The sequence below is a fragment of the Oncorhynchus clarkii genome, chromosome 1, assembly GCF_045791955.1.
Source record: "Oncorhynchus clarkii lewisi isolate Uvic-CL-2024 chromosome 1, UVic_Ocla_1.0, whole genome shotgun sequence".
Lineage (NCBI taxonomy): Eukaryota > Metazoa > Chordata > Actinopteri > Salmoniformes > Salmonidae > Oncorhynchus > Oncorhynchus clarkii.
In genome coordinates this window covers 72,465,461-72,487,031 of record NC_092147.1, presented here as the reverse complement: position 1 = coordinate 72,487,031, position 21,571 = coordinate 72,465,461, and the positions used below count along the sequence as shown (strand labels likewise).

The 21,571-nt window shown below is 40.5% G+C and overlaps 1 protein-coding gene across 2 annotated transcripts in view; it reads right to left on the bottom strand.

The window, feature by feature from the left end:
• Positions 1-1,189: 1,189 nt before the first annotated feature.
• The window catches only part of LOC139411763 (gamma-adducin-like), a 36,435-nt gene continuing 16,053 nt past the window's right edge, over positions 1,190-21,571 (bottom strand). For both annotated transcript variants that reach the window (XM_071158503.1, XM_071158495.1), the window contains exons 2-15: positions 20,433-20,713; positions 16,250-16,394; positions 15,176-15,327; positions 14,786-14,866; positions 13,991-14,140; positions 13,307-13,450; positions 12,927-13,025; positions 7,597-7,770; positions 6,188-6,448; positions 5,735-5,851; positions 5,232-5,321; positions 3,796-3,919; positions 3,525-3,617; positions 1,190-3,267 (exon numbers count right to left, since the gene is read on the bottom strand). In XM_071158503.1, coding sequence (XP_071014604.1) covers positions 3,038-3,267; positions 3,525-3,617; positions 3,796-3,919; positions 5,232-5,321; positions 5,735-5,851; positions 6,188-6,448; positions 7,597-7,770; positions 12,927-13,025; positions 13,307-13,450; positions 13,991-14,140; positions 14,786-14,866; positions 15,176-15,327; positions 16,250-16,394; positions 20,433-20,633 — 2,061 coding nt within the window. In that variant the 5' untranslated portion in view covers positions 20,634-20,713 and the 3' untranslated portion in view covers positions 1,190-3,037. The remainder of the gene's footprint in view (positions 3,268-3,524; positions 3,618-3,795; positions 3,920-5,231; positions 5,322-5,734; positions 5,852-6,187; positions 6,449-7,596; positions 7,771-12,926; positions 13,026-13,306; positions 13,451-13,990; positions 14,141-14,785; positions 14,867-15,175; positions 15,328-16,249; positions 16,395-20,432; positions 20,714-21,571) is intronic.

Here is a 21,571-nt window from a genome sequence, read left to right as displayed (position 1 = left end):
AAACTGGATTACAAACGCTTATTTGACTACTTTAAGAATAATTTAAGCTACTGCTTGATGCATGGAGATCTCACTCCCAATTATAGTCAATCTGTCACCTCCTGAGATGAGGGTGGTGGTATGATCCTGTCTCACACCCCTTACAGGAACACCTGTCGGATTGTAAATCACCTCTTTGTCTCCACGGCCCCTCTCCTTGGATTACCATGGCAACCTCTATTTAGGCACTACAGCAATAGACCGAATAATATAGAAAGGGCTTCACAAGCAATTATCAATCAGGAAAATGCATCGTTTTTTTGGGTGATACCGTTTTCTAGCACACTGCTGTGTCTGCTTGAAAATGAAAGCCTTAAAACCTGCGGTATTGTATGTGTGTGGCTATTGCCAGGGGAGCCTGTTGATAGGAGGATGCAACATTATAGAATGTGTTATGTAGAACCAATATGATTGACTGTAAAGTATCTACAAATAAGAGGCAGCTTTATTCATGACATTTCCATCTGCAATATTCTGACATCTAACATCACAGAATACACCCCTGGTTGGTGTTCCCATTTGGGTTTGAAGATGGTCTCATACAGCCAGATATACACTTGAGGGGACAAAACATTAAGAATACGTTCCTAATATTGAGTTGCACCCCCTTCTGCCCTCAGAACAGCCTCAATTTGTCGGGGCATGGACTCTACAAGGTGTTGAAAGTGTTCCACAGGGATGCTGGCCCATGTTGACTCCAATGCTTTCCACAGTTGTGTCAAGTTCGCTGGATGTCCTTTAGTGGACCATTCTTGATACACACAAGAAACTGTTGAGCATCAAAAACCCAGCAGCATTGCAGTTCTTGACATAAACTGGTGCACCTGGCACCTACTATCATACCCTGTTCAAAGGCACTTAAAACTTGTATCATTCACCCTCTGAATGGCGCACATACACAGTCATGTGTCAATTGTCTCAAGGCTTAAAAATCCTTCTTTAACCCATCTCTTCTCCTTCATCTACACTGATTGAAGTGGATTTAACAAGTGACATCAATAAGGGATCATAGCTTTCACCTGGTCAGTCTTTCATGGAAAGATGTAATGTTTTCTACACTCAGTGTATGGCAATGTTTGTGGCATGATGTAATGACATAAAAATGCAAAAATATATAAACAATGGACCATGGTTTAATAAAACAATCACGTAAACACACACTGTTTTTATTATATGTTGTGAAATGTCATTTCCTAAAGAATGTAATGAAATTCTATGAAGCGTCTATACAGAGCAAAAGTTATATTACAAAAGCTCAGTCCATACAAAAGCAATTCAAACAAAGGAACAAGGACAATATAAGCATTAGTAATGCAGGTTACAAACTGGGAATGTGAACACGATATACAGGGTTTATGCATCTAAACTTGTAATACTTCAACAGACCATAAACTGACAAGCATCAAAACATACTAAATAAAATGTCAGACCGTTGCAAATTGATCAACCTTCATTTCAGTATTGCATTTAAAAACAGCTTCACAAAACACAGTATTTACAAAGGAAAACCATGTTTCTCCTTTTGGATCGAAGCAAATCATTCACATTGGTTACTGGGATAAATCCAATCCTCGATTTATACCATCTCTGGATGTTTTACTTTGTCTTTAGGTTTAACTCAGGTCCAGAGAATAGCTTTTTTTTTTATAACATATTGCTATTAAGGCCACACACATTTATTTAAATATTTGTGAAAAGTAGACTCACTCTTGTTAAAATACTATAGTGACCTTAGTTTAACACCTGGTGACCTAATCAAGAGATTTTAGCCTCTTGGGGAGACAAAAAGAGGTACAATTCAGCCATAATCAGAGAGGAAGTTGTATATCTCTACTGGAAGCTTCACAACATAGTTTTTTTGCTATAATCTTGCATTTCTTCCAACAATATCAGATTTCTCTCTCAAAAAAAACATTTTTTTTAAGAGGGGCACCCGTTAAACATTTGATTACATTTGTATGGCCTAATCAACTTTCAAATGATCTATCAAGATACTGTCTCAACTAAATCTTTCACATACACAGCACATACATATAACATTTCCATAGCCTTATATAGGCCTAGCTATCTCATATCATTACACTTGTCATTTCGCTTTCAGTCATATGATATCCATGTGTACATATCGGTGAATGTGGCAAAACGAATTCAGCCATATTGAGCTCATAGAGATTGTATTAATCATCATACTATCAGTCCATTTAATCACAATAACGAATAAGCAGCAACCACTAAAATAATATCACTGGCATAAATAAAAGTTGAAAAGTTTCTGCCTGGCTAAAACTGCCTTCCCTGTCTTGCATTGTTAAAAGTATTATGTATAACAAATGGATTATTAAGAACACAAATATGTACTGTAGTGTATATCAAAATGTTAACCGAATAATCAGAAACACAACTACAACCCATACTTTATCCTACTCATAAAAATCTACTAAAACAGCATTATTATGTCTAGGTCCAGATACAAACCAACCACACTTCTTATACATTCAATACATTCAGGCACCAGGATACAACACTCACTTGACACTGCCTCATGACATCTACATGTCTTACCTTCAACTATGGGCTACTGTACATTCAAGGATGAGCCGTCTGGAAAAAGGACCTGAACACAAATACATAGCAGGCTAAATGTGGTATTTCAGTGAGTTTTTTGATTTTAAAGAATTAGTTTCTGTAGCTATATACTATTATGTGTTTTGATTACACAATGGCAAATTGGCTATTGTACATACTGAGAACAATAAAGCTGATACACTACACGTTCATCACCATGTCTACTATTCATGTGTGGAGTCCTCAGAGGAAGTAATTTAGTAATAAGAAGATTGTAATAACAGGCTTATTGTCACAGTTGCTCCCTCCCAAAAGCTGGAGATCTATTAAGATCTTAGTGACTCATACATTCCCTCTCTAAGGAACACACCTCATCCTATGATCTCATCTCATACCAAACAAGCTGACCTGGCTTTCTTCAGGTTCTCTCCATCTAGGCCTCAGCCTTCTCCTTCTTTTTATTCATTTTTAGGAAGGAGGGAGTGCGAAACTTTTTCTTCTTCTTTGGGGACTTGGTTTGGCTCTCAGGGGTTTTGTCTCCCCCTGATTTCTCTGTTATGGAGATTTCAACCGTTTCTGTTGTGCTGACGCTGATCTTGGATACCTTGATGTTCAGTTTCTCCTCCAGTTCTTCCATATAGTCTTTCCCATTGGGTATGATCTCTGTTAACAGGAAGAAACCAAGTCAGCGAGGAAGGGTTGGTGAACGAAGCACTTATACACCTTTTAAAAAAAGAATACTCCTTTACAGGAAGTATGACGATGACAATTTTGTCTGTAGTGCAACCTTTCCAAAACTCTATGTATTAGAACCAATTCAATGTTAAAGAGAAGGAATGCCCTGATTTAGGAATTAAGCATCTCACTGAAACTTTATTTCACACAATGGTCTTGTTCCTTTCTAATGAAATAGCCTATACCTTTGACTGGAGACATGAGTGGAGACAGGGACAGTGAGATGGTGGACTCGTCAAAAGTTGTCATCTCATCTGCATCTGTGACATCATCAGCATCTGCAAGTTCAAAGTTCAAGGGTTATCAATAGGGCCTGGAGTTTTATTCTGACCATGTGACCTGGCCAGGTAAAACGTTGGGCCCTAGTCATCACTACTGTAGATAACAGAGGTGGGAATAAAATTATCTTTATCATGACAGAGTTGATATTTGTAATGAGATAGGGGAGAATCATACCATCCTGACCTAGCTGCCTTTGCTCCAAAACACTCTTATACTCTTCTAGCATTTTCTCTGTCAGCTCACTGAAGGGGTTTGGAGGAAGAGAGCGTGTCTGCTCCTCATCCTCAATGATAAAGGCCTGAGGGGAGAGAGGTACATACAAATGGGGTTAAACTTTTAACTGCTAGACATAGTGCTTAGTGACCAATGAGCTCCACAAATTCAGTTTAACCTAAAACCATTGGTAAGGCCAATACATACCTGCGATCTCCAACCCAACTACTTCACTGAACACATAATATAAGGATGGACCAACGAAGACCCACATTAGTCTTCTGATCATGACAACTATGAAACGCACTACCATATGGGCCGTTCCACCAATTAGGTGGAGAAGTGTAACTTGCACATTTTTTTTTTTGATTTCACCAAATTTTAACATTCTTTCATAAAGATCACATGTTCAACTTTATAAAAAACAAGTTTTCCCATCTCAACAGGTTAAATAAAAAATGGACTATAGTAAGTGCTATACACAGTGTCAAATAATGTAACAGGGTTGACGATTTAATCTTAAAATCAGCCATAAAACCTCTTGTGACAAATCAAATGTTATTTGTCACGTACACATGTTTAGCAGATGTTTTTGCGGGTGTAGCGAAATGATTCTGTTTCTAGCTCCAACAGTGCAGTAACATTCTGTCATAAAGAGCACATTTTCAACTTTACAAAAAAACAAGTTGGAATGGAAGCGTGTTGTGTGCAACAGGGATGGGCAATTGAATGCAAGCTTCGACAACAAAACAAAAACACAACATTTCTAGCCTATGGATAACAGGGTTGACGTGTTGTGCTCGACACACTCAGTTTTACACCACAAAACACCAGAAAATGGCCAAAAATAGTAGAAGCAGCTCATCTACTTTTACACTATGATATGACTATTAGATGTTCTATGTTCCTTTTGAAAAAAATATTTAAAAAAGGAATAGTTTCACCATTACAAAACGAGAATTGAGTTCAGGTAACTGGGTTGACTTCATAATAAGGGACAGATGTAAATGAATCACATGAAATAAATAATAATCTTCAGAAATGACTGTCAAAGCAACAAAATAACTTTGGGCTTTAGAATGATGGTGAAAACTTGGCGAAATTATGGGGTTAAAATCTTCCTAGAGGTGACACAGGGTTGACGGACATGTCAAAATGGACATGTTAAAATGCTTAATTTTGGCACTTAAGCAAGTCCCTTAGTCATAATATACATCTGATTTATTGAATTCTCCATGTGGTCTATATTAGAGGGCACTTAATTTAATATAACAGGCTTTTTATTTATTTTATTGGTGCCCAATTTCTACTTAAAATATCAAAGGGACTCAAAAGGCAAACATTTTGTGGAACGACATATATCATGTTAGTGGTGTGAAGTTGATCCAAGTACTTACAGGTCCTGGTATGGTGTCCACAACGATGCCAGCTAGAAGATGGGACTTTGGTCCTGAAGTCATGTGATCACCAGCATTCTGTTGCCTTATCTAAAAAAAAAATATAATAATAACAAATTTAAAATAATTGTAAGTTCTGTTTTCAAGACATTGGCATAACTCTCTGGGTAATTAGAATGATCTACTACACCCAAATGTGTCCCTAGACTAACGGGAGTCTATTATTTTGTCTATTTTTGTCCTGAAATGACCCAGTGACACCACATTTTGACTCCATCAAAATTAACAGAAAGGCTTTATGACTGATTGATCCTCTGGTCCACCCAGCTGTCATGCCAGAGGGAGACAGGTTGCACCCTATAGGTCACTGCGATCAATACGAATTTGCTTGGGAAGAGAGTTCAATAGTATGGTCAAGCTGTTGAACTCAACATTTATCCCAACCCAATATGTCCGAACTTTCAATCAGGAGCATGATTAGAAAACACAATGTTCTAGCTCACCAGGTTCCTCTTCTCCAGGACATCAGTGGGGTTTGTGTTAAGGGGAACAAACTGGTTGGGGTCCTCAATCTTTATGGGGGTGCCAGTGCCATTGCTGGTCTCTTCAGATTTCATCCACTAAAAGGAAAGATATTGGTTTAATAAAAATACATTTCAGACTGGAGCATTACATTAACACAGACATTAACACATTTGATGCATTGGGTAAGCTAAGAAGATTTTATGTAGAAAAATGTTGGTGTTTCATACATACAGTTACAAGATTCCACAAGAGGGCAGGCTAATCCACACATTTAAAACTGCTCTGGCAACCTACAGAAAAGCTTCATATTTGAGCAAATATTTTAGCTCTGCCATAGGAACACAGACTGTCAGGTTGAAGCAATATAGATATTACTGCATGTCTCCCGGTACACAAGGTAGATTGAAGAACAATGGTTTATAGCTGCTCACCATGGTCTTGGTCCTGGGGCTGCACTCTCCACTGGGGGAACGTTCAGGCACATTGACCTTCAGGTAGCTGTTGGGAGAGTTGAGCCAGCGGGTCCTCTCCCTCTTCTGTTTCTGCACCAGGACGTTCAACGGTTTTCTCTGACCCAGATCACTGTCCACCAATGGGACAGTGTAGACCGTGGCAGGAATCTCCACGTCGTTTTTGGTCCGAATCTTTTCCCTCACTATGGGGTGGTGGTATGCGTAGCCTGTCCGGTAACCCTAGCAACACAGAGACATTGTTTCAGTCCACCTGCCAAAATGGACTCCATGAAAACTGCCACCTGTTATCCATCAACTATAAAGCCTTTATACATGAATATTAATTAGGAAATGTGATTTCCAAGGAAAAGGTTTCCGCAACATAATTACGCTCAGTACCACAAGGTACTGTTAAGTGATTTGCACCGTGGCAACATATAAAATCAATCTCCCAAAGACACGTTTTCGGACATTGGTCGTGCAGTTTCCCATCACAAAGTTTGTAAGATCATTTCCATCTTTAACCATGTGAAATATTACACTCCATAAAAATGACTATAGCCAGTGGTTTAAGCAGTTTGTAGAACACCCAATGTTCAGCCTCTCCAGTGAAGACATTCTTTACATTGTTGGAACACTTTGTACAGTACATATAAACAACGCTTTCAGAAGTGCCTGATTTCAAAGGGAATAGATAAAGTCTGGCCACACAGGGGAAATGTTGTGTGGAATACATCAAAGAAAAGGGGGGTGGGGGACCGCAAACCCCAAACTCAACCATGTTGAGCGGAACCCAGGGAGTGTGTTGAGTATTCCAGTCAATCGACTCTGAAGGATTTTGTGGTCTGTGCTCTTTACTCCACACAGCATGGCCTGCCATCTGGAATCCATGATGGGGGAGGCGGGCTATGATGACACAGGGCTGTACAAGCTAACACAGCTGTAGCCTACTCAGGAAGTGGCATGTCATTAGTAGTTTCAATAGAGGATTTCTCAGAGTAGGGTGTGCTGTGCCCAGAGATTGTGTCTGTCCCTTATCATTAGTAGTGATGTTGAGATAGTAGTGTTTAAAGGGGAGAAGCCCCCTGAACATCACAGTTATCTACAGGGGATGCTAGACCCAGCATTAGCAAACAGTCTGCTAGCCGCAGGCTAAGATTGGACGTTCATCTTTGATAAACCCCCAACGGTGTGGCACTCTTTAATAGGTTATATTGGACAATAATCGTGCATTAGTTCAAGGAGCTACAGCTGGCATTCATGATCTCCCATGTTTGATTCATGGGAGATCTGGTTGGGATTATGATGTCAATGTATTCCCACACATCCTCAGGATGGAAATGCTAAGCATTGTGGGAAAAGTCAGATAAAATAGTGAGGTCACTTACCAGGTTGTCCAGCATCCTCATGAGTGACTCGAACTCTGCCTCGCCCACTTTCCACTTGACCTCGCTGTCCACGGTGACCCCAGCAGCAGCCACTCCGTGGGTCAGGGGCTTGAGCCTCTCCCTGTCCAGGAGCACCAGGTCCTCCACTCCTGCAGAGCACCGCAGAGCACTGACCTGAAAGACCACATCAAAAACACATATCATAGTTAAGACCGGGAGTTTGTCTTGACCATGTGAGAAGACCAGGTCTGGTGAATAATGAGTAAAGTCTAAAACTACAGACGTAGGATCTTAATTTGAACCAGTTTGCTTCAGCAAGAAAAATTATTCTGTAGCAACAGGAAATGTGAATTATTATGTGGATAATAATTAATGCACATCTTTGTAGGAGTTGATAAAAAAATTGTAAGGGAAAAATCAATTAAAATTTCAAGGTGCAAATTACAAACTTCAGAAGCCTTTTTAAGCCTCAAATACACTACACGTTTTACAATTCCTGCATTGCAAGAAAGTTCTCCTGCAAAAGGGTAATCAAATTAAGATCCGACATCTGTAGCTATTATAGTGAAAATATGAGGTAAAAACGTGTGTCACAAGGCGACAGTAGAGTCTAGTAAAGCACAGGAATCCGAGACTGACCACATGTGGAATGACCTGCTCAATGGAAACACTATCCTAGAAACATATGATGATAAGAGAACACTATCGGTCTGCTCCACATAGAGCTATGAGCTACAATGAGACTCAACCAAGTCCTAGAACACTAAACTCCACCTGTTGCTCTTTGAGAAGTGGTTTCAAAGACACATAGAGTCCTTGATTTAGCTTTGTTTTAACAGATGTCTGACTTATCACAAATGTCTCTTTCATGCAGAGAATGTAACACCATTCAATTGGAAAACGACCAACACCAAGTTTGATTCCTTTTCAAAACCAGGGACCATTTTTCTTTACATGAGGGAAACCATTCTACAAGTATAACCCAGTGATTTATATATACACTAGGGATGCACAATATATCAGTAAGCATATCGGAATCGGCCGACATCAGCTAAAAATTCCAACACCGGCATCGGCCTGATGTCTAGTTTAACAGCGATGTGCAAAACCGATGTCAAAGCGGACGTGCAAACCTATATAAACGTAGGTAGAGGACGTAATGATGCCATGAAAAATACAGCGCTACACAGCATTCCTAACCTCGCCCACAATGTCTGCTGTGTGGATCTATTTTGAAGTTCAGCGACTACTTGGAACAAAAGCATTAACAAAACTAAGCGCACACTTCCAACAACTAAACAAGTTCAAGTTGAGCAGTCATTTGAAAGAGTAAGAAAATGTCAGCGAGACAACTCAAAGGCGAAATCCATTAACGGCAAGACAATGGAATTCATTGCCCTTGACAATCAATCTTTCTCTGTTGTGGATGATGTTGGCTTTCGCTGACTGGTCGAGCACCTCGAGCCCCGGTACACACTACCAAGTAGGCGCTATTTTTCAGATGTAGCCCTAATGGAGTTACACAGTATTGTTGAAACACATCCATGAGCGTCACTGCTATTAGCTTCACGACTGACATTTGGACCAGCGATGTCAGCCCCATGAGCATGCCGAGTCTGACAGCACAGTGGGTCGACAAGGATTTCGTACTGAGGAAAACCGCTCATGGTTCTCATACCACTTCTGCCATTTCAATGGCATTTGAGAGCATGTTTGAAACATGAACACACTCCTAGCTCCATTCAAACAACTGACTCGAGAAATAAGCTCATCAACTGCTTCTGCAGCAGACGTATTACCCTCTGTCATGGCATTGAAATGCCTGCTCAACAAAACTTACAACAGATCGTGGGGTTAAACTTGCAAAAGTACTCAACTAGAGGCTGTGAACAAGCGATTCGGTGGCATTCTCTCTGAGCCTCTTTACTGTGTCACCACTATGCTCGATGCTAGGTACAAGGACCGCTACTTCGATGCAGACAAGAAACAGGGTTTACGTGTTTGTATGCTACAAACACAGCTGGACAAGATGGAAACGGACACAGTGACAGTGCGCACGGAGGAAGAGAGGCCATAGACAGACAGAGCTGAAACTTCTCTGCTTGACATGTATGATGAAATACTGGTTGATAATGAAACGACTAAACAAATAAACAATGAAACAGCACAGCAAGTAAGTGAAAGAAACAGGTTTTGATGATTTTTTACTGGTAATGGGGACATACGTAAATGTCAACAAAATAACTTTTTGGTCAGTGTGTGTGTTTCAACTATTTAACTTAACTAGAAGGCTTAAAATATTTAATATCGGTATCGGGTTTTTTGGCAAGGAAAATATTGGATATTGGTACATACCTAATATACACTATATATACAAAGTATGTGGACACCCCTTTAAATGAGTGGATTCAGATATTTCAGCCACAGCCGTTGCGGACAGGTGTATAAAAATGGAGCCCACAGCCACGCAATCTCCATAGACAAACATTGGCAGTAGAATGGCCTTACTGAAGAGCTCAGTGACTTTCAACATGGCACCATCATAGGATGCCACCTTTTCAAGTCAGTTCGTCAAATTTCTGCCCTGGTCAACTGTATGTCCTGTTAATGTGAAGTGGAAATGTCTAGGAGCAACAACAGCTCAGCCGCAAAGTGGTAGGCCACACAAGCTCACAGAATGGGAACACTGAGTACTGAAGCACGCAGCACATAAAAATTGTCCATCCTAGGTTGCAACACTCACTACCGAAACACTGAATTCGAAACAGCATCTGGAAGCTATGTAAGCTCAATAACTGCTTCATGAAATACGTTTCCATGGCTGAGCAGCCACACACAAACCTAAGATAACCATGCGCAATGCCAAGCGTCGGCTCAAGTGGTGTACAGCTCGCCGCCATTGGACTCTGGAGCAGTGGAAATGCGTTCTCTGGAGTGATGAGTCACGCTTCACCACCTGGCAGTCCGACAAACAAATTTGGGTTTGGCGGATGCCAGGAGAACACTACCTGCACGAATGCATAGTGCCAACAGTAAAGTTTGGAGGAGGAGGAATAATGGTATTGGGCTGTTTTTCAAGGTTCAGGCTAGGCCCCATAGTTCCAGTGAAGGGAAATCTTAATGCTAGAGCATACAATGACGTTCTAGATGATTCTGTGCTTCCAACTTCATGGCAACAGTTTGGGAAAGGCCCTTTCTTGTTTCAGCATGGCAATGCCCCAAAGTGAGGTCCATACAGAAATGGTTTGTCGAGATCTGTGTGGAAGAACTTGACTGGCCTGCAGAGCCCTGACCTCAACCCCATCGAACACCTTCGGGATGAATTGGAAGGCCGACTGCGAGCCAGGCCTAATCACGCAACATCAATGCCCGACCTCACTAATGCTCTTGTGGCTGAATGGAAGCAAGTCCCCGCAGCAATGTTCCAACATCTAGTGGAAAGCCTTCCCAGAAGAGTAGAGGCTGTTATAACAGCAATGGGGGGCCCAACTCCATACTAATGCCAATGATTTTGGAATGAGATGTTCGACAAGCATGTGTCCACATACTTTTGGTCATGTAGTGTAAAATTAGTTGTCAATTTAATACATACGGATGTGTTTAGACCACACAGGTTAAGTGAAGCAAAATAACACATACAGTGGGGCAAAAAAGTATTTAGTCAGCCACCAATTGTGCAAGTTCTCCCACTTAAAAAGATGAGAGAGGCCTGTAATTTTCATCATACGTACACTTCAACTATGACAGACAAAATGCAGAGAAAAAAAATCCAGAAAATCACATTGTAGGATTTTTAATGAATGTATTTGCAAATTATGGTGGAAAATAAGTATTTGGTCAAGATTTCTGGCTCTCACAGACCTGTAACTTCTTCTTTAAGAGGATCCTCTGTCCTCCACTCGTTACCTGCATGTTGTCAGTATAAAAAGACACCTGTCCACAACCTCAAACAGTCACACTCCAAACTCCATTATGGCCAAGACCAAAGAGCTGTCAAAGGACACCAGAAACCAAATTGTAGAACTGCACCAGGCTGGGAAGACTGAATCTGCAATAGGTAAGCAGCTTGGTTTGAAGAAATCAACTGTGGGAGCAATTATTAGGAAATGGAAGACATACAAGACCACTGATAATCAATCTGGGGCTCCACGCAAGATCTCACCCCGTGGGGTCAAAATGATCACAAGAACGGTGAGTAAAAATCCCAGAACCACACGGGGGGACCTAGTGAATGACCTGCAGAGAGCTGGGACCAAAGTAACAAAGCCTACCATCAGTAACACACTACGCCGCCAGGGACTCAAATCCTGCAGTGCCAGACGTGTCCCCCTGCTTAAGCCAGTACATGTCCAGGCCCGTCTCAAGTTTGCTAGAGAGCATTTGTATGATCCAGAAGAAGATTAGAAGAATGTCATATGGTCAGATGAAACCAAAATATAACTTTTTGGTAAAAACTCAAATCGTTGTGTTTGGAGGACAAAGAATGCTGAGTTGCATCCAAAGAACACCATACCTACTGTGAAGCATGGGGGTGGAAACATCATGCTTTTTCTGCAAAGGGACCAGGACGACTGATCCGTGTAAAGGAAAGAATGAATGGGGCCAAGTATCGTGAGATTTTGAGTGAAAACCTCCTTCCATCAGCAAGGGCATTGAAGATGAAACGTGGCTGGGTCTTTCAGCATGACAATGATCCCAAACAAACCGCCCGGGCAACGAAGGAGTGGCTTCGTAAGAAGCATTTCAAGGTCCTGGAGTGGCCTAGCCAGTTTCCAGATCTCAACCCCATAGAAAATCTTTGGAGGGAGTTGAAAGTCCGTGTTGCCCAGCAACAGCCCCAAAACATCACTGCTCTAGAGGAGATCTGCATGGAGGAATGGACCAAAATACCAGCAAGTGTGTGTGAAAACCTTGTGAAGACTTACAGAAAATGTTTGACCTCTGTCATTGCCAACAAAGGGTATATAACAAAGTATTGAGATAAACTTTTGTTATTGACCAAATACTTATTTTCCACCATAACTTGCAAATAAATTTATAAAAAATCCTACAATGTGATTTTCTGGATTTTTTTTCTCATTTTGTCTGTCATAGTTGAAGTGTACCTGTGGTGAAAATTACAGGCCTCTCATCTTTTTAAGTGGGAGAACTTGCACAATTGGTGTCTGACTAAATACTTTTTTGCCCCACTGTATATTCTGTATATTGGATCGCAACACACCCTCATCGAATTTACATGACAAGAACACATAAATAGCAGTGAACTAACTATTTCATGACCTATACAATGATGTGGTAGAACAAGTGTGGCTGATGAATTAAAGTGTTACCTGGACTTCACAAGCCTGCTGTGAGTGGTAAATGTAGTGGAAAGCCTCCTCTATGGTTTCCCCCAGAGCAACCAGGCCATGGTTCCTCAGAACAAGCACCTGCAAAAAGATGAAGCGCGGTATAACAACAAGTTCAAAGGTGAAATGAACAAGTGAATACCAATACATGAAAAAAAAAATTGGAGTGAAAACAACTTCCAGTAACACATTACATTTAGAATGCTCTTATACCTGTGTAAAAACACCAATTACTACAGTATCAAAACAGATTAAATGGCAGGCAGTCTAATCTCCATGGTGATTGAATTCTGTGTGTTCTGTTTCTATGTATGGCACACACTACAATACCTGTTGGTGTTGTTAAGGAAACCAATAGTTACCTTGGCAGTGGGCCCTAGGGCTTTCTGGAACTCCACCTTCTCGTCTTGATCATCCAAAAAGCCTTGGTAACTGAAGTATGCAACATCGCCCAGAATCAGAGCCTCTTGGGAAATTGGCAAGATGCCACATTTCATTGAGGACACCTGTGAATTCAGGATAAAAGCAACTGTGACAATGCTATGTCAACAACAACTACCTAAAGGCACCTTTTATTTTATTTCCGGCTGGTAAAATATCAGACATATTGCATGAACCATAAGAGACGACCTCAAAAGGCAACAGTACTAGTACATTAGGTGTATTTACAGTACAAACAATAATGAAACCAGGAGGTTTCTCTTAATTATAAACTGAGTGGTTCGAACCCTGAATACTGATTGGCAGACAGCCGTGGAAAATCAGACCGTATAACACGGGTATGACAAAACATTTATTTTTACTGCTCTAATTACGGTGGCAACCAGTTTATAATAGCAATAAGGCACCTTGGGGGTTGTGATATATGGCCAATATACCACGGCTTAAGGCTGTGTCCACGCGTTGCGACGTGCATAAGAACAGCCCTTAGCCCCGGTATACTGGCCATATACCACACCCCCTCGGGCCTCATTGGTTAACTCCGTCATTGAGTATCATGGCCAGGTGACATGGCCACTCACTGAGTTTAAGTTGAGTGTACTCACTGCAGCGGTGGCAGAGGTGTGGATGTGTATGATACACCTGATGTCAGGGCGCATGGAATAGATAGCAGAGTGAGGGCTGAAGCCAAAGTGGTCCACCTCCAGGTAGGTGGATCCCTGGTCGACAACATCACCAATCATGTTCACTTTCACCTGGAAACAGACCAGGACACAATATCAGTAGGGCTACCATGGCAACCAGATACTGAGTCGGATAAAAAGCCGCACAACTGTATTGGGAATTATTCCAACTCACTGTAGGCCGTCATTGTATATAAGAATGTTCTTAACTGACTTGCCTAGTTCAATAAAAACATTTTAGACTGTGCTACCATTATTGCTGCACTATTAAAATAGATTCATTATTCCACTCTTGTTTTTTCTTATTGGAATTAAACTATATTCCGTTGTTATTATGATGACACTGTAAGAGGATTACAAGTAATCTAGTTATCATTCTATTGGGACTTAGCGCTCCATCAATACTGTAACTATTGGCAACTACATGCTGAAAAACATCCATTCAACAAAACTGTAATTTCTCCTTGACCCCTTGGTGAAGTAGAGTGAGGCGTGTCTCAGCATACCCAGAGGCTGTCTGGGTGGCTGGTTATTGATTATGTGGCCATGTCAATAGTCTGAACACATATTCTGCATGATTCACATCTCAATGCGGTTTTCTGGATACTGTTGATAATGATAGTGTTGTTCACCCACTGGAGAAAAGCACAAACTGTTATTTTCTATGGTAGTTCTAAGAAATCTGGAATATGAAAATGCATGCACCATTATACCTACCAGACTGCCAGCCGTCACTTCAGTGAAAGAGAGCCCTTGTGGGATGATAAGAACATGGTCTTGTTCTTTGCTAACCCGGACCTGTATTAGGAAAAGGTCAAAAAGCAAAATGTCAAAAGGCATTTCCAAGAACAACATCGCACCGGTTACATACAGTAAACTGGATGTAGGCTTTTCTCAAGATAAAAATGGCTAGACTATTTATTTGTACTTCAACAATGCTTGAAAATTGCTAAAATAAAATGTGTATTGGGTGACTGAGGACTCTGTGTGTCGTTTTGACATGCCTACAGTAATCACAATTCCTACTGTGCTTATAATGCTACATTAAGTTTGTGTTACATGTAAGTAAAGAGGTCTAATAAGGTTTTTAATGAGGGTAATACTCACAGTAATGTATGAGCTGGTGAAATGGGCCCAGCTGAAGAGGTCCACCAGTCTGTAGACACTGGCTAGCTTACAGCGACACTGTTTCTCCCCTTTAGTAAAGGATGCAGACTCTACCCCATAGAGGTCATTGACCGGGGTGACCATCCCTAGGTCTGGAGAAAACACATGCATTCATAGTGAACTGTGACAAGAGCACAGTGACTAACATCCCACAGCCTTTGTGACAACCACCACAAATTACAGCTTTCTTTGTGTGTCTAAACAAGCTGGTGTGTTAACCATTCATACTACTTCAGAGATATAACATTCATGAATGTTCATGAAACAAGAACATTCTTCATGTTGAAGTTGCATTATGACACGGTCAATGTCATTTGCTTTCTCTTTGGTTTGAGCTTACAAGCACCACCTATGCTTACTTGTTTAACTTGAGCAGTTCTAAATGGTCCTGCCTCTCTCTTACAAAATTTAGTTGAAATGATTGCTATAAATAAATGTCTTCCTCATAAACTCACTACATCTCAGCATCCCATGGTTAACTTTTGGATCATAAAAGAAGCTGTTCTCAGTACTTCTCATAAGAGCTCTGAGTAGTACATATTTTTCCTACTGTATAAGGGCATTGGACAAACCGGAACCCTATTATTTTACAAGTACTTTAAGAGGGACTGTTGATTTATAAAGAGACCGTTCTGCCTCCATTACCTCAAAGCCATAGGAGACGACAGTTCATTTTACATTTCCTAACAGTCACAGTAAACATTCCTAGTGTTTTTAAAATGGAACTTTTTAGCCCTAGGGTTCATAGTGACCTCCGTTGAAAGACGGAGGGCAACATCATTTACGCTCCAGACAGCTGTAATTCATTATAAAGTCGGGAACATTTGGTTCACTTAGAAACATTCGGAATGTGGTTAACATGTAATTGAGCAGAATTTTGCTGCATTAGGGCTCTCAATGTCACAGGTTTTTGTGAATTCCATGCCCCAGAACGTTGACAATGCAGAGAGAATCAGGATGCGTCACTGAAAGACTATGCAGAATGCGCAGACCTACACGCACACAGCTACTTACTGAGAGGAGATGTGAAGGAGCCTGGCCCTCCCATAGAACTGGCCATGATCAGATCAGCTATCTGCCTCAGAGCCAGCAGCCCTGTTGGATTATTGCCCTTCGTCATCTGATCCTGGATCAGTCCTTCCAGTTCATCCTTAAACACCTGGAAACCAAACAATGACACACCTTGGAATCCATAACTCAGTGAAAATAGTACCACTGGCCACTGATCAATGCTTACCACTCCAGGATAGTGGTCACAGGTCACAAAACAAATGAGGAAAGGATGTTAGCTGGGTCATTCTTACTCTGCAGTGCCTTTTCTGTCCCTAGGAAATATAATTTCTTATTTAGTGTAAAATGTGGATTTAAATATAAAGGTCAGGTGTCCTTTACCTTAAAAACACCAAAATATGGATCCTGAAAGGAAAATTTATGCATTTTAAACACTTTTTGTCCATGGATGTAGGAACTTTTGCTGTCCAAAGGTGTTATTTATCAACTTCCACAAGAAATATAAGGCATGAAATAAATCAAATCTTTCTTCATTATTTTATAGTCCTAGTTAAAGTCTCTTTCATCAATAACTTTTTTTTCTCTTCACGATTATTGTATTTATTATAATAATTTTATTTAAGATTTTCTATGTCCCTGATACCACTTTCCACCCTGTTAGTTTGTTGTTTTCTTAAATGGAGAAGTACAACCTCTTCCTACAATGACCCCACATTCAGGAAGTGTTATAATTTATTTGGTGGGAAACTATGGCGCAAAGCTAAATAAACATAAACACCCAGTTTTATCTATTTATCCATGTTTCATGTTGTTAGTCTGTATGTCCCACTCATAAATGTCCACCCTGTTAGGCTAAATTATATATAGAAATATATTATTCAACTGCTGGTATGGTCTGTGTATTTACGCAATACTTTTCACCTTGACCCTGTTCCAATTCCATGTCTATTCAGCCGTTCGCATTAGGACAGGGTGCACAGTGTACTCTCAGGCCTAACGAGGCCCTCCTTATTACAAGTTTACACAAATCACATTAGAGGTTTCTAAACCCCTCTTTATGTCCATGTGAATAGAGGTGACTGGGAGGTAGCCCTCCCATTAAGTCAGCCTATTAATTTATGCTCACAGTATTATTGTGAATCTTGGGTATCCTTTCCAAAAAAGACGATTATTCTGCAAGCCTCTTTGGTGCAACGCCAGCATTCCACACCATCTCAGAGCGGTTCCCATGGTGATGAGCTAAGTTCCACTTGTTGGGGTCTGTTATGCAATCACAGATGAGCGTGGGCTCATCTCATTTTTTTTCTTTACAGGCATGTGTTTGTTGCATCTCCTAGCAGCCTCTCTAACCACATTTTACTGCTTGATTATCTGCCCCTCTGATTCACAATGGCATATATGATGCATTTATCATCAGTGCATATAGGCAACATTTTCTGCTTATACTCAAGGGTTTTAGTCAAATAGGAATACATACAGTGGATGCCAATACTTCTTCTGTTCATGCCTATATGTTGTTCTCTCCATTTGACTTAATTAAAGGCCCAGTGCAGTCAAAAACATGATTGTCTTGTGTTATACATATATATTTCCACACTATGATGTTGAAATAATACTGTAAAATTGTAAAAAGGATGATAATGCCCTTTTAGTGTAAGAGCTGTTTGAAAACAAAAACACCTGAAATTTCAGCATGTTTTGTTGGGATGGCATTTTGGCCTGCCTGGTGACATCACCAGGTGGTAAATTAGTAGACCAATATGAAAAAGTTCCAAACATAGAAATAGATTGAATAGATGGGCATCCCCATTCAAGTCATTGATGGCATAATGGGTGGACTTTGCGAGTGTACCCATACGAGCAAAGCAGGAAGTAAAAGCAGGAACTGTATCCATAAATCTGTGCTGTGATTTGTTGAATCAACTCAACTGACATTAAAAAAATACATTCCATTACATGAGGCACATCAGTTAGAATGAACAATCTACATTACCACGGAAATTATTGCATAACAATACCAGGCAGCCATTGTCACATGATACTAAGTAATTCCCCATCGACCACACCCACAAATTGGGGGAAACCCTCCAAAAAATTATATTGACCCCCATTGTAAGAGACAACTTTGTCGTAGATTTTTTGTTATACAGAAAGAACAAAACATGTCGAAGAGTTGCTGTGTTGTTCAATGTACATGTAACCAGCTAAAAAAATCCAGACCTAAAGGTTCGCAATGCTCTCACGTAGGGAAATGGAGCCTGTGAGAAGAGCCCTGTGACCTCAGGGCTATTCAGCGTGGAATAGTGGGAAATGTGGGGACCCGTTGTCCAAGTAGGCTACATGTAACTAACTATATGTGTGGAAAGCATTTCCCCACAGGTAAGACATTTAACTTGTTTAGTATAGACCGTTTGTAACTCCACTCACTAGTAGATGTATAGTCCGTTTGTGTTGTTGGTCTAGCAACATCAAAGTTGTACTTTTCTTAAAATCTAGTTTTGTAATTGACTAAAACAAGCAGACATAAGCCCATTATGTTTTCCAAACCTCTCTGCCAATAACAGCTAGTTTTCATTCTTCCCCTCCCCACTCAGACCACTCCCTGACAGTCCTAGCAAAATTCTTGCTTGAGAAAATGGCTCTTTTTTGATCATTTCTGACCATTTTAATTGAAAACAATCACGGTAAGATACGTAACTGTTACCCAGAATTTTTTTGAAATGTAAATAAAAATGGCTGCATTGGACCTTTAATAATGCTAAACTGTGAACTTGGTCAGGCAATGTATATTAAAGCTGACATTTATTTTTGGACTGGTTAATATTTAATATTGTTTCCTCTGACAGTAGCACATTTCACTTCATTGGAACAAATATTAACACTGTACAAACATGGTGTCAGTTGATTCAATGTTTTGCCACCATTGCTGGTCTGACCAATCGGAATCCACACTTCAAGATTGTTTTGATCATGCGGATTGGGACATGTTCCAGGTAGCCTCAGAGAATAATATTGACGTATACGCTGATTCGGTGAGTGAGTTTATACGGAAGTGCATAGATGTTGTACCTACTGTGACTATTAAAACCTACCCTGACCAGAAACCGTGGATAGATGGAGGCAATCACGCAAAACTGAAAGCACGAACCACCGCATTTAACCATGGAAAGGCCGAATACAAACAGTGTAGTTATTCCCTCTGCAAGGCAATCAAACAAGCAAAATGTCAGTATAGAGTAGAGGTCGACCGATTAATCAATTAATTAATCGGCATTAATTAGAGCCAATTTCAAGTTTTCATAACAAATCGGCCCTTTTGGATGCCGATTATGGCCGATTAGATCGCAATCCATGGGGAAACTGCATGGCAGACTGACCACCTGCTACACGAGTGCAGCGTCAAAAGGACCGTGTGGCTGCAATAAGTCAAGGTAAGTTGCTGTCTAGCATTAAACTCATCTTATAAAAAACAATCAATCTTCACATTATCACTAGTTAACTACACATGGTTGATGATATTACTAGGTTAACTAGCGTGTCCTGCATTTCATATAATCATAATCATATAATATAACCTGTTAATTTATCATTGAATCCCAGCCTACTTTAACTTTGCCAAACAGGTGACAATTTAACAAAATCGCATTCGTTGCACAAATGTACCTAACCATAAACATCAATGCCTTTCTTAAAACTAATACACAGAAGTATATTTTTTTAAACCTGCATATTTAGTTAAAATAAATGCATGTTAGCAGGCAATATTAACTAGGGAAATTGTGTCACTTATCTTGCATTCAGTGCAAGCAGAGTCTTGCTATTGCATCTTGCCTATGCCTCTGTCATTGCTCATCCATATATAAATATATACATTCCTTAGATTTGTGTGTATTCAGTAGTTGTTGTGGAATTGTTAGATTACATGTTAGATATTGCTGCACTGTCAGAACTAGAAGCACAAGCATTTCACTACACTCACAAAAACATCTGCTAACCATGTGTATATGACCAATAACATTTCATTTTATGAAAACATCAATGGTGTAGTGTTTCTACAAGAGCCAACAACATAGGCCTGGATCTCAAAGAGCAAACCTTTTCAGGCCATTTGATGGTCTCCAACCAGATAATGAAAGTGACTGTACTGTGTACACACATTAACATAGACAGAGAACAAGCAACATACTGGACTCTGTAGAATCTGAGTGACTCTCTTCTTCTGCTCCATCATGTTGAAGTCCTGCTGTATTTCAGGCGACATGTTCCTGCTGCGGAGGTACTCAGGGTCACTCTCATCCACCCGGTCAAAGTACCTCTCCTTGGAATCTGTGCTGGATAGGGACAGGGTCATGGACCCAACAGCCTGTCTGATCTCCACCAAACTCATACTGTCCAAATCTTCAGAATCACGCCTCACCTCTCTCTGGTCCTCACCTGCCACACTGCAGGACAGCTGGCTCTGGGAATCTGTTGGGGACAGACCAAAACTTCAGTTTCTCACCATAGCTAGTAAAGTAGGGCCAGATGTTGAAAATGTATTTATTTCACAGGAAACTTGATTGATACTAAATCAGTTCATTTTATTGCTGAGGAAATCTAATAGGAGGCTTACACCAAGTTGCACACACACACACACACACACACACACACACACACACACACAATTTGGGCTACTGAGTGGCGAAGCGGTCTAAGGCACTGCATCTCAGTGCTAGAGGCACCACTACAGACCCTGGTTCGATTCCAGGCTGTATCACAACCAGACGTGATTGGGAGTCCCATAGGGTGGCGCACAATTGGCCCAGCGGCATTAGGGTTTGGCCGGGGTAGGCCGACATTGTAAATAAGAATGTGTTCTTAACTGACTTACCTAGTTAAATAAAGATAAAATAAAAAACCTCTAACCACTATCTCTGCAGGCAGACAGAGAATCCCGTGTCAACTGTAATCTGTGAGGGAAGGAAACTACAACCACCTACGTCTACTGTCATGCCAACAGCCATAAAGCATGTCAATAAAACATCATAGGGGTGCTTTGTGTTACCACCTCATGTAAATCAACTAGTTTTAGGGTAGTTAGCACCTCGGGTGTTAAAGTAACAGCCATTGGGGTGGTGGGCAACATACTTTTTTGTTGTTGCTCTACTATGCCTGATCAATGTCAGGCTCGTCAGCACGTTCTTATCAACACAACTAGATGTGATGAAGTCTGGACAAAAATTGTGGCAACAAATATTTTTACTCGTTTTACAGTTTCAAACGTGGGCTATTCAATGTACTTTTTCTGCCAAAGATAACATACAGTAATTACAGAAAACATCAGCA